The 14370-nt window shown below is 39.2% G+C and overlaps 1 protein-coding gene across 1 annotated transcript in view; it reads left to right on the forward strand.

The window, feature by feature from the left end:
* The window catches only part of MTHFD1L (methylenetetrahydrofolate dehydrogenase (NADP+ dependent) 1 like), a 146263-nt gene that overhangs the window by 96126 nt on the left and 35767 nt on the right, over window positions 1-14370 (forward strand). The window contains exon 24 of the mRNA XM_083348729.1: window positions 4737-4914. Coding sequence (XP_083204855.1) covers window positions 4737-4914 — 178 coding nt within the window. The remainder of the gene's footprint in view (window positions 1-4736; window positions 4915-14370) is intronic.

Below are 14370 nucleotides of genomic sequence, written 5' to 3' on the forward strand. Positions count from 1 at the left end.
AAGTATATATAAAATTCAAATTTCTAGCTATCTTTGACCATTACAAAGAGGACACTGTAGAATGGGATTGTGAAGTAAACCTGTTTTCAACTTCCTGTGCTTTCTTGAGACTAATGGCATCCTTAGCATAATTCAGTCATGCCAAAACTCAAGGGCAGAGACCTCATTGAGCAATGACCACCATTACATTCTTGCATTCCAATGCCTGATGCAAGTAGGTAAGGCAGGGTGTGGTGATGTCATCATGCACATGTTGTGACTTTTACTCTCTTGCCCTTGCCCTTCCTTTTCCCCTCTCCCTTGCAGACATCCATTCTAAAATTCTTACATTTATGAGAAGTGTATTGGAAATGTGATATGTTGATCATCAGTCCTTCCTTTTTACATTCTTTATTTTCTTAAATTTGTAATTTGTTTAACGATACCCTATTATAGTTTATATTAAAAGCCATTTCTGAAAAAAAGGAACAACCTATCTATATGAATTATTTGTTTGGAATTTCCCCATCTTTTAAAAAAAGCTGAAAGCAGCCTTGAAGAGAATGAAGTGGTTGGGGCTGCATTCTTCTTTGCATCATGCTTTCGTTTTTCCTGAAGCGATTCTTTGCTAATAGTGAATGTCTATTAACTATTCAATTTGTAGAAAGAGATGGAACAATTATTTTAAGGTATGCATGCAGAATTTTGCTTTCTTTTTACAAGTCTGTGTTCATTACACATATTGCCTCCAAAGTCGAAGAGCTATGCAATTATCTTGTTCTGAGTTTTCTGCAAAAGAAAAAAGAAAACTGGGTGTCTGCTTTGATTGGCTATACAAATTTTTGGACTTCAGGCTTGATGGTAGCTCTTTTATCCAGCCACCTGTTGAAAGCATCCAGTTAAATACCAGTTCCACAGGTTCTTTTTGATTATACAGGTGTTGATAATCTTCTAAAGTACAGAATAGTTTTCCAAATGCTTAAGATGAAAAATCTTTCATTGAGGCATAGTTCTTCTTATTAAGATAATAATATCCTAATAATAATAATAATTAATAATATCCTAGTAAATACCTAATAATAATTAGGATAATATACTAATACTAATGACACCAATATGTATACAGAAAGATCCTTTTTAAAAGCTGATGAAAACCATGCTGAATTTATTTAATAATAATAATGGCAATAAAAGTAGAAATTCCAGTAAAGCTATATACCGTATTTTTCGGACCATAAGACACACTTTTTCCCCCAAAATTGGGGGGAAAACGAGGGTGTGTCTTATGGTCCAAAGGTGATCTATATGGCCAGCCCCAACCTCTGCAAGTGGAAAGCAATGGAGATTGCCAGGAGCACGAATAGACATGTGCTGAGAAACACCGATCTCACGCTCCTGCAATCTGCCTCACTCGGTTTCAGCTTCCCTTGCTACAAGAGAAAGCAGGCTGAAACGGAGTGAGGGAGATTGCCAGGAATGCGAATCGGCTGATCTCGCGCTGCTGCAATCTCCCTCGTTTCAGCCTGCTTTCTCTTGTAGCAAGGGAAGCTGAAACCGAGCGAGGGAGATTGCAAGACCGCAAGATCGGCCGATTCGCATTTCTGGCAATCTCCCTCGCTCCGTTTCAGCTTGCTTTCTGCAAGAGAAAGCCGGGCCACAGGGCCGCCTCTGCGGGTACTGCTCTAATGCAGAGAGGGAAGGACAAAGAGGAAGGGAAGGAAGGAAGGAAGGAAGGAAGGGACAATGGGAGAGGGAGAGAGAGAGAGAGAAAGAGAGAGAGAGAGGGAGAGAGAGAAGGAAAAAGAAATAGGGAGGGAGAGAAAGAGGGAGAGAGAGGAGAAAGAAAGGGAGAGAAATAGAGGGAGAGGGAAAGAGAGAGGGAGAGAAAGAAAGGGAGAGAGAAAGAGGGAGAGAGAAGGAGAAAGAAAGAGGGAGGGAAATAGAGGGAGAGAGAGAAAGGGAGAAATAGAGGGAAAGAAAAATAGAGAGGGAGAGAAAGAGGGAGAGAGAGAGAAGGAGAAAGAAAGGTAGGGAAATAGAGGGAGAGAAAGGGAGAGATAGAGGGAAAGAGAAAAATAGGGAGAGAAAGAGGGAGATGGAGAGAGAGAGGAGAGAGAAAGAAAGAGGGAGGGGGAGAGAGGGAGAGAAAGAGAAGGAGAGAGAGAAATTAAATTAGTAACATGATTGTTAAGTGAATCTGGTTTCCCCACTGACTTTGCTTCTCAGAAGGTTGCAAAAGGCGATCACATGACCCTGGAACAATGTGACCATCATAAATATGAATCGATTGCCAAGCATCCGAATGTAAATCACATGACCCTGGGGATGCTGCAACAGTCATAAGTGTGAAAAATGGTCATAAGTCACTTTTTTCAGTGCCATCGTAACTTTGAACAGTCACTAAGTGAATCATTGTAAGTCAAGGACTACCTGTACTTTATCATTTTTTTTCCTTTTTTGGTGGGGGGGTCAAGTTTTTGACACCTTGCTGGGCGACTGGTGGTACTCGGACATTGCCTTGTCCTAAAAGTGGTACAATGGATGAAAAGGTTGAAAAGCCCTGTTTTAGTATACCGGTACTATTTGGTTCAGATTTTTTTTTTCTTGTTTGCCTGCTCTAAAAACTCGGTGCGTTATATGGTCAGGTGTGTCTTATGGTCCGAAAAATACGGTAATACTTGAGGCAAGAAGTCCCACCCTGTAGGTAATAATTCAGATCTTAATCTGTGCCAGACATTAGTTATATCCAGTCCTGGAGATAGATCTTATGGGGGAAAAAAGTTGAAATTGACCTGAAATGAGTACATCTGTCTCACAAAAAAGTAACTACAGCGATCTGTCATATACAAGATATGAGAAGAGAAAACACCTTCATATTAGAGTATATTATTTCCTAATAAATTTGAACAGCCTCATCACTTCCAATTTTAAAGCACTGAATGTATGTAACAACTTAATTAGGGAGATTGATTGATTGATGTCAGCCCAACAAGTTAGAGCAGATTAAAAAACCAATACCATATAGTTCACAACTGCTTTTATTGTAACCGCTATAGTAACAGAATCTTGCAATTCTGAAGGTACTTCCCCCCATCCCTCCCACTTGTGCAGATCAATTCTGCCTATGATCGATGAATATTAACACAAATGAAATAATCCAATAAATATTTTGGGGGTCAGAATGGACTCTCCTGCCGAGATTAATTTATTCTGTGAGAAGGCCTGTACTTTCTCACATTATTTCCTTGGCCCAGGCTCAAGCCCCTCTTATCAGATCATTGCCTTGATAGCAGCTCTTTCTCCGGTCCTTTAAGGCCATTCTTTATTCTGTCTACAGTTACGTACCATCCAGTCAGTGTCAAGTCTTAACGTCCATGAAGACAGATTTTTCTCCAGTAGGATCTGTCCCTAATCTAGTTCTTCAGGTCTTCCAAAGGTGAACCATCTCCACTGTAACCAAGTCCATTCACCTTGCTGTTGGTCAACCTGGTTTGCTTTTTCCTTCCACATTTCCCATCATTAAAGCCTTCTCCAGAATTAAGGAGAGTGGCTAATTTTTAATATTTTGTTTACTTCTTACATGCAACCAGTCAAAATAATATTCAAAACAAACTTTCAATTATATCAAAGAAACCCCTTCAGCGTAAAAATATTTGTGTGTATTGTACATACTGAAGGTTTTCAGAAAAAGGTGATGGAAGGAGAGTCAGGTCTGAATGGGAAGAAGATAAAGTTCAAGTCAACCTTAAAAGCTCTGCCTGTGATTTGGGATCCATTCCTCAAGGGGCTAATTCTTAGTTAATTAGGAGGAACAGGAAAGTTACTAGGAATTGGATGCTCAGATTATGCAAGCAGTCAGGTGGAGGGTAGGGGAAAGGAAAAGAAATACCAGCTTCTGGCCTTTACAGCAAACCAGTGTCTATTTCTATGATTAATTTATAGGTATTGGTAGATATTTGAGCTCCTCATGTGTGTATAAATTACTTTGCTCTTGCTGGGATTGCTTACCTGTCGTGACATTAAAAATAAGATGGTGCAAGATTTGTATGCATAAGTGTCCAATGACATTTATTAATAGAATTAGTCTTCCCAAATCTACTATTGTCATCCATTTTCCAGCATGGAGAACTTTTAAATATATATGATCGAGGGCCCTTTAAAGGGGCCACAGCATATGGAGCTGGTCCAGAAAGTGCCTCTTCACACGTGGAATAGCAGGCAAAAGCAAGCTGTAGGTGCCTGAGTTACGTACATACAAATGAAGAAGGTACAACTGCTTGTCTATGTAGTGGGGTTGTGAGGTAGACAGGCCCAACCAGAGGCTAACAGAACTACTAAGCAAATTTTTTGTGCATAGTGAATGGTCTCTTTCCTCTAAAGCAGGGGTCCACAAACCCTGATCTGTGGACAGGCACTGGGCCATGGCGTGCCAGAAATTGGGCCACTCAAACAAGTGAAGCCCCATCCATGGGATGCAGGCAACATGCAAAACCACACCCCCTCTGCCCCGCGGAAAAACCTCTCTCCACAGAACCGGTCCCTGGTGTCCAAAAGATTGGGGGCTTCTGTTCTAAAGCACACTGCGCTTCTTCCTCCACTGCCATTCTGCAGGAGTCCATCTGTGATATCACTCTAGGTCTGGGTGGAAGGTTCCAAACCTGATGTTGCATTGAGCCCCCAAATTCCTTAAGCCAACCCCGCCTATGATTAATGAGTATCACTGCAAATGAAATAATCCAAAACTATTTTGTTGGCAGAACGGACTCTCCTGCTGAGATTAATTTAGTCTGTGAGATGGCCAAACAGTTTGGAGCTTTTGATGCAGTCCCTTGCCGGCACTGGTCAGAGGGGGGCAGAGGAGCTATGGAGTTGGCTGAAGCTGTAAAGAGAGCTGCTAACCAAAAGAGCAACTTCAGATATCTCTATGACCTGGAGGTAAGCAAGGTTGCAAGAGGGAATGTAATGATGCCTGTATTCACTCAGACGTTGTATCTAGCAGTACTGTGTGTGTGTGTGTGTGTCTGTCTGTCTGTCCGTGCATATGCACATACAAAGAGGCACATGAACATGCCTTTGAGTCAGGTTTATTCTTGATGACTGCCTTGACAAGTCCCTGCAGTATTCTTGGAAAGCTTTTTCAGAAATGGGCTGTTCTATTTTGAGCTCAGATCACTATTTTGAAACTACAGCGCCGCCATAATAGTTGAAACAGACCACTTCAACTGTAAAACAACTGTTTTGATCTCAAAATGGGGCATTTCAAAGTGGTAATGGTTTGAATTAAAACATTTTGCACACTCTTTTTAGTAAATATCTTAAATGTCCCTCTCCACACTTACAGTATGTAGCTCAAGTGTCTTTCCGTTTAGGGTAATATTTTGCATAAGATCTTTATATTCCCCTTCATCCAATTGCCAAAAGTCAAAAAGAAACTTTCTTTTTTTCAAATCCTTCTTTGATAGCAGCAATATAATTTTTAATATGAGATGTAATGTGAAATACTATATATTTGTTCAGAGGTTGGTGTGGGGATGTTGCACTCACAAGAAATAAAATGGGAGGCATTCTGATTGAGGTTGTGCTGCAAAGAACTCTGCAAGGTCATACCAGAGAAGAGGAGACTTTTCCACTTGCTTTTTCTGCTGCAGCCTCTCACATGCCTTCTGTACAACTCCTCAAAAGCATAAATGTTATTATGCTAGAGATGTATTTAAATGGCGAATTGGCAAAAAAAGAAAAAGAAACAACCATTCTGTTCACATAGGATTAGGGTACCATCCTTCCTAATCCCAGCCAACAATCCTCTGTCGTAGAGATCTGTGAAGGTAAATATAGAAACAAACAAGTCTCCTTCACATGTTTTTAAAATTTGTTGCTGGTGTGATCTATAGTTGACACTCTTGTCAACTCCATGGAATTTTGTAACACAATCATGTAACACATTATTCTGAGATGTACATATAGAACCCCCTTGTGTTATTATGCATTTTCCATGTGATAAGTTACTACTTAACAAAAGTTCATGTCACATTATTGGCTCCCAGTTCATATTATTATCCAGCGCTTGTATGATAAGACAGCGCTTGTATGATGCTGTATGAGCCTTGGAGAAGCATATTCAGCTTAGATATTATATCACTTATATGGCAAAGGGGAAAGAGTAACCATTCTTTTCGCATATGGGTAAATCTACGTATGACCACCCTTTCTGAAGACCTGTAGCAACTTTATCCTTTTACTGCTGTAGTTAGAAAAGTCCCATGAGATCGGCTACAAAGAAATGATTTAGTGTGAAGCTTGAATTAGTTTAGGAGTTTTGTAAAATAGCATGCTTGAAAGAGGCTGCATAAGTGGGATGGACTATGAGTATCTACCATGTTTCCCTGAAAATAAGACCTGGTCTTATTTTTTTATTTTTATTTTTTTGCCTCCAAAAGAGGCACTAGGTCTTATTGTTGGGGGATGTCTTTTCCATCGTCTTACCTTACACATGTTGCCCCCAGCCTCCATTTCACCATCAGAGGCCTTTAGGAAATACAGATTCAATCTGGAACTTGGTTCTCTGCTGCAGTGGCCTTTTTGGAAGACCTCTGCTGGCAAAATGGAGGCTGGAGGGGGGCAATGTGCACATCAATCCGGAGCTCCATTCTTAGCTGCAGAGGCATTTCTTGTAGGTTTCTGATAGTGAAATGGAGGCCGGGGGTGATGCAGCTAAGCGGTGGTGAGCAGCCACAGAAGAAGTAGGCCAGCGAGGCAGGTGTTGGTTCATGGGAGATCTGGCTGCAAAGTAAGCGGGTGCAGGGCACATGGGGCAGCTCCCCCCTCCCCCCCGCCCTATCTTGATTTTTAGGCATGCCCTTGCCCCAAAACTAGGGCTTATTCTGGGGGCAGGGCTTATATTAGGCCAACTCCCAAATCAAGCTAGGGCTTATTTTCAGGGTAGGTCTTACTTTTAGGAAAACACAGTAGATAGGAAATAAAGAGGTGAGGGGTATTGAGAGAAGGCTATATATTTTCACCTTATTTATTCAATTTATATTCTGAATATGGGGGAAGCTGTATTAGAAGAAAATGAGTATGGTTTCAAAACTGGAGGAAGAAACATCAATAATCTGTATTATGCTGATGATTGTGCTCCGATAGAACGTGCAAATGATTCATAAGTTCTAGTAATGAAAATCAAGCAGCACAGTGAAAAACATAAGCTTAAGTTTAATAGCAGACCAAAGTAATTACAATAAGTACAGCCTTAAAATTGACAGTGAAGATATTGAAGTGATAAATAGCAAGGAAACCAATAGTCATGAAATATGTGACTGGTTAGCATTTAAAAGAGTAGTACTGAAAACCTTGAAAAACATATTCTGATAGAAGGATGGGTCTGTATAGGGGTAGGCAATGTTGGCTATTTTATGACTCGTGGACTTCAACTCCTAGAATTTCTGAGCCAGCATGGCTCAGCTTGGAAACCTCTCCCTTTCCCCTCAGCATGGCTGGCTCAGGAATTCTGGGAGTTGAAGTCCACAAGTCATAAAAGAGCCAAGGTTGCCTACCCCTGGTCTATACCTACAAACATCAGATTTGTGCAAGCAATAGTTTTTCCTCTGACGCTCTTTGAAGAAAGCAAAAGTTGAAGTCTGAAGAATCAGATCAGAAAATGTATTGATGCTTTTGAACCTTGGAGCAGACTCCCAAGAATAGTATGGATGGCCAAGAGAAAAAATAGATTGTCCAACAAATCTGCCCAGAGTTCTCACTGAAGACACAAACCCAAACTATCCTATTTCAGATACATTATACAAAGTTTTAACTGCCTTAAGAAGTCCATAAAGTTTTGGAAAAGGGAAAGGGAAACAAACATGAGGAGTGAAAGGACACAGTAACAGTGGAGATGGACGCTCTGTTGAAAGACATAAAGGACAGGTATAGATTGTCCTGAAGAAAATTTATCTATGTGATTGCTAACAGTCGACATAAACTTGATGGTACATAATCAAAATAGGAGTTTACTTCCATACTGTTAGGCACTGAGTCAAGACAGAACAGAATTCAAGGTCCTGAAACATTCTCACACATTCTGGTGAGAGAGAAGTTCCCTGAGGACAGGCTCCAGCATGAATGTCCAAAAGCTCAGATGACTAAACCTCTGGTAATTGACCCAGATTGGATCCTGCAACATTATCCTGGAACGTATATTTGCCTCACTTACCAGTATATAATTAAGACATTAGTACTTGTTAATTTCTCTTTTAATTTAGAATCAGGATTATATTTAATTTTCAGTTTTCCACGTTCAGTAGTCTTTGGACAAATTAATTAAGTTGGCATATAGTACTGAATTAATGCTTTAGAATTAATATAATCTTAAAAACTTGTTTGCTCCTTCTTTGGCATTTTCTGAATTTTTGCATATCTTTGCCATTGAATATTATTAGAGCTTCATGTAGATCGTATGTATAAACTGAATTTGAACAAATATTACCTACATTTGTTGCTTGTTTCACTTATTACAGGGCCAGTTATGTGAATACCTTATTAGACAATCAAGGCAGATTTCAGCTGGCCATATCCTATATAAATCTCATTAATCTCACCAGGGCTTCCGGTTCCTGAAACCCATCATGCCCTGCTAAAACAATTCTGAAGACCACCATAAAAAGTCTTTTGTAGAAAGATTACAAAACTGTTTCTAAAGCCATGAGTTTCCATCAGTTTACCATCAGAATATAGTCTTGAGATGAAGATTTGTAAGAATAGTGATTCTTCCAGAGAGTAGTTGTGATGTCAACAGTCTTCCCAACCCTTTTCCCTGCCTCTTCTCAGTTGCTACCCATGGCCTTTTCTTGCTCTTACTCTCCTCCCCACCCACCCACCCCACCCCAAACCTCTCCTGTGTTTCAGGACAACTTCATTTAAGACTAGATCTGGAACAAAAGCGACTTTACGTGATCGCTATTATTTGTCTTTCTGAACTATTTCTTTCATGTTCTCAAACACCAGGTGGGAAGTGGCTGGATATTGCTAGATGGAAATAAATCTCTTCTTTTTTAATCACAGGTGGAGGTGTGGATTCATGTTACAGTTAAACTTTCATGAGCTCTTTATTCCCCATATTATGAAACCAGATCTGCCTAAGAAGGGTGCTTTGAGTGTAAGAATCTCTCTGTGATCCACATGGCTTGTAGAGTAAAAAGAAAAAGATGAAATTACAAACAGATTTATGAAAGGGTCCTAGAAAAGTGACAACAAAAAGAAATGAAAGCTGCAAACTGCTGAATCAGCTGCTGTTTTAGCACCAGGCCATCTCAATCCACAGCACCTTGAACTTTGTTCTGTCTTGGCTCAGTGCCTGACAGTAGATGTAAAGAAGATATAAGATGGCTTCTCTGAGCCTCTGACAGGGGGCTATTTATTATTTCTCCCAGCCTACGTAGAAATGGAAATGCTAATTTCCAGGCTGAAGGCTGTTTTACAAATGTGCACACGTGTGTGTCTGTGTGTACTCCATTATTTTTGCTGTGATACCAAAGATGAATAAAAGAAGCACAATTATCAAAAACAGTGAACTTCTATTTTAATCTGAAAGCATTCAGGAAGGGGAACATATTGTACAGTTGTTATTCTTCATACAAATATGGCTCCTTGAATTTCCCTTGTGCAGAAAATAATGATTTTTTTCTCCCAGCACATGGAATAGTGGGGTTCTATCTTTGGCCCCTGTGGGGAAGGAAGGAAGGAGGAAAGGAAGCATCCAGATTTGAGGCATGTAGAGATGTAATATCAAAATAACCATGAGATTATAACAGCAGAGATGGATAACCCTCAGCCCTAAACCTGCATATGTTTTTCAGACTGTATCTGCTCCTTTCTGGCCAGTTTATAGAGAAATGCAAAGAATGTGTAATCCCATCCACAATACACGGTGCAATAAGAAAGCAAATACAAGTTTAATTAATTAATTAATATCCCATGACAAATGTTACATCACAAATCCAAAAGAAAGCAATTGGGTTGAACAACACGGTCTCTCTTTCTCTTATACTTTGAATTTTTTTTTCTTTCTATTGAAAGAAAGCAAAAGTGTGGGCCGTTTTTTTAAAAGGTAAATCTGATTAAAACTCTGGTAGTGTTATCAAGAGTCACCTATACGTGTTTTGGAGCTAGGGCTGGACTGAGAAACAGGCAGGCCCTGGTTTTAAAATGTGAAGAATTCCTGTTTCTTCATATGTGTTTTTGCCATAAAATAATGAAAGCGATGGCTCTTTCCTGCTGGTATTTCTGAAAAGAGCTGATGCTGTTATTGCTTATAGTGCTGTTAAGCAATAAATTCTATGTATGCCTTCAGTGGCTGACAGTTTGAATGAATCTGTTTTCACACACTGCATACATATGGGAAAATGCATGGAAGTTAGATTGCTATTAACCCATTAGTCTCAGGCCTTGTGCTTCAGAGTAAGCTCAAAAGGGGCTTATTGTTCTGCAGAATAACATCAGGGCTAAGCATCAGAACTGTGCAGGCCTGGAGAAGTTTGCATATAATGTTAATTCCATAATATATGTCATATGCAATATGAACATACATTGTTGCATGTTCAAATTTAACTGAAACATTTTCATTGATGAAACAGGCCAGATTTAGCATACAGTACATGTAAGTCAACAATACAATCCTTAAAGCCACATCAAGATTCCTAAATTAAGGGATTTAAAAGGAAAATGGCTCCTGTACACATATGTAAACTTACATTAAAGAACATAAACATATAATTTTTAGAGGGTAACTCTCAAAAACGGGAGCAAGGTGAGAGCTTTTGAAAACTGCATGCCATTTATTTCTCCATATATTATACAATAATTGCTTTCTCTTATTTAATGAAGTAGTACAAAGGAAAAAAATAGAGAAAAAAGCAATACAACAAAAATCTTATACACACACTTACCTATGTTTATCAAAATGTATTTGTTTATATACTTTTATATAACATAAAGAATAACCCTACGTCATGATAATCACCCATAGGTAACCTACTGTTATATGCAACTCATTCATAAGTCACAATAATTTTAGATTTAAAATCCACTGAGTAATGAGGGCCACAAATTTGTCTTTCCAGTGTTGAAGGACTAATGAGGTCATCAGTTATTATTTTTCATGTTATAGTTGTTGTTGTTGTTGTTGTTAGTTGCAAAGTCGTGTCCAACCCATCGTGACCCCATGGACAACGTTCCTCCAGGTCTTCCTGTCCTATACCATCTTCTGGTAGTACACAGTTTTAAAAACTATGGATATTGGAAAATGTTAAAATTTGTCTCAAAGTCAAATTAATATATGTAATGACTTAATAGTAGCACTTGGAAAGAAGGCAACATCCTTAATATAAGCAAAAGGTTCTACTGAAATTAATTGGAATGTATACCAATCAACGTGGTGAATTCCAGAGCATGTCTAAATAACTGTGACAAATTAAATTTTGCCTTTGTTTGTGTTTGTCTTCATTTTCATAGTTACTGTGGACTTAAAATACTGTTAGGATGTTATAGAGCTGCAAAAAAAAATCAGGCACATTCAGGTTATAGCAAAAAAATCAACTTCTTAATCCTTACTTTGTAAACTGTTATGTTTATACAACTGTCAATAAACGTGGATCACTGTAATCCATTATGATGTTAGTTGGTGTCACATCACATTCATCTATGAATGGCCTGTTCACTATATGTTTAATATACTGTGAAAACTAATGAGATCCTTTTCACCCTATCCTGGAAGATTCTGTAATTTAGTTAATATTTTGTTTTGAAAGGGAGTAAATGCATGTTATTTCCTTCTCACAGAGGCTTAATTGATGGATCTGCTTCCCTGCAATTTTTTAAACATTAGTGATGCTTTGTTGCTGGGACTCCTTTGTGCTAGGAAGAACCCACTGCAGGCATAATTGGAATTAGATATTAGGATCCTTAAATATTTGAACAGAGCTCAAACAACAACCCACACACTTTCGTTCTGGACAAAAAAATGTTAAATATAATTGAGCAGTCTCAAAATAAATCCCTTAAGAAATATATCTATTATGTTAACTAGAATTAATTTTGATGGTCCAGAACTTTATATAAAAAGTAATAGCTGTTGTCCATGTCTCTGTAAACAAGGCTGAAGGAGAATTGGGAGCTGTTCATATGTTCACGTGGATGAAAATTAGTAGATTGATTTAACAGAGCAGTCTGACTCCAATTATATGTTTCAGTAACATTTTGTTTTGAATGAATTAATCCATGTTTCTGATATACTATAGCTTGTGATTTTTATTTAGCTGCTTAGAAATTAAAACAAGATACTTTTGTCTCATTGCAACTGTTAGAATAGGCACAAAATATTTTACATTTATTCCCATCTGAGGAACAAAAAGATAAAAGAATTCTGGTTCTCTTTGGTTGTGTCGCTCTTGTTTTTCTATATACAGGTAGTCCTTGACTTATGACAGTTGAGCTCAAAATTTTTGTTGCTAAGCAAGACAGTTGTTAAGTGAGTTTTGTCCCATTTTACAACCTTTGTTGCCACAGTTATTAAGTAAAATAACTGCAGTGAAGTTAGTAACATGGATGTTCAATGAATCTGGCTTCCTTGTTCACTTTGGTTGTCAAAAGGTCCCAAAAGGTGATCACATGACCCCAGGACACTGCAACAATCTTAAATACAGTACATGCCAGTTGTCAAGTGCTCAAATTTTGATCACGTGACCATGGGAATGCTGAAAGAGTGGTAAGGGTGAAAAATGGTCATAAGACACTTTTTTCAGCACCATTATAACTGAATGATTACTAAACAGATAGCTGTAAGTCAAGAACTACCTGTAGTTTTCTATATCAAAGTATGTACCGTGTTTCCACAAAAACAAAACCCAGTCTTATATATTTTTTGCCTCCAAAAGAGGCAGTAGGTCTTATTTTGGGGGGATGTCTTGTTTATTTTCCTGACCCCTGGCTTACCTTGCAGCGGTGGCAACACCAACAGTCCTGTCCAGCTGCTGGTCCAATTCTGTGGTTGCTCACAGCAGGAGGCTACATGGCCTGCACTATTGTGCTGCCCCCATGAGGTGAGGCAGGTGGGGGGAGGGATGGAGCTGCCCCAAGCGCCCCATAGGCACCCAAACACTTTTCCCCCAAACAGAGATCTGACGGAGACTGGAAGCTCCATCTGCTTGTGAATAGGGTGCTTGGAGATGAGCGAATCACTCCTTTTCTAAGCGCCCCATAGGTGCCCAAACATTCCCCCTGCCTCTGCTTCCACGCACGAACTTACCTGCTCTGTGCCAAGGGGCTGGGAGGCTGTGCTGCTGCAAGACACATTTGCCCCCCCACACTTGCCACTGCTTGTGCTGGCCATGCCCACCCCCCAGGCTTATTTTTGGGGTAGGGCTTATATTAGGCACACCCCAAAAAATCAGGCTACAGCTTATTTTCGGGTTAGGTTATTTTCGGGTTGGGTCTTGTTTTTGGGGAAACAAAGTTACAAAGACAGCTGGCCAGGAGTCCCCAACCCCTGGGCCATGACCCATTACCAGGCCGGGGCCTATTTGCAAATGCACGTGCAGCTAGAATTGCACAAGCGGCAGGACGGCACTCTCGCAAGCAGCTTGACTTGCAGTCAAGCTGCAATAGCACATGCATGCGTGTTGGCCCACCTCTCACACAAGTTGAGCCGCATGTGTGTGCGTGTGTACTGGCCCACCACTCACATGGCCCAGCTGGGCCACCAAGCCACAAAGGTTGGGAACTTCTGAGCTAGGCTTTGAAATATGTGTAAATTATTGAAATGAAACAGACTTTCTTCAGTTGATATATTTTTCTAGATAATGATTGTAAAGCCCTGAAAGTTTCCATTTATACTATAAATGCTTCTTAACTTCTGGATTCTGTAGCTTTAAAAAGTCTTGCTGTTATGGTTTTCAAGCCTGTTTTTACATGTATAATAGCTAAAAACCTGTTTATTGTCGAAGAAAAACATTTTTAGGACACCAGATAATATAGAATACTTCTATGCAAATTTAAACAATGCTTGTAATTCTATCTCAAAAATATTCTCCTGGAAGTCTTATACAATTACTTTTAAAAGTCCCATCTGAACTGGAATTTGATATAATAAGACACCAGTGAGCAGCTTTCTGCTTAAAATGTTAGTATGACCTTTTGAGACTTCTTGAAATTCAAAATGTCAATTCTGTTGAAGTGTTGGCCTTTGAATCATTTGTTATGGATGTTCTTTAACTTTGGATATATTCAGCATAAAATATCCCATTATCAGGGAAGGAGAATACAGCCCCATAAAATATTTTCTTGTGCAACACACTTCAGTATTCAATTTTTGTGGTATATTGTCTGTAAATCAGACTGATT

Source organism: Vipera ursinii, assembly GCF_947247035.1.
Source record: "Vipera ursinii genome assembly, chromosome: 1".
Classification (NCBI taxonomy): domain Eukaryota; kingdom Metazoa; phylum Chordata; class Lepidosauria; order Squamata; family Viperidae; genus Vipera; species Vipera ursinii.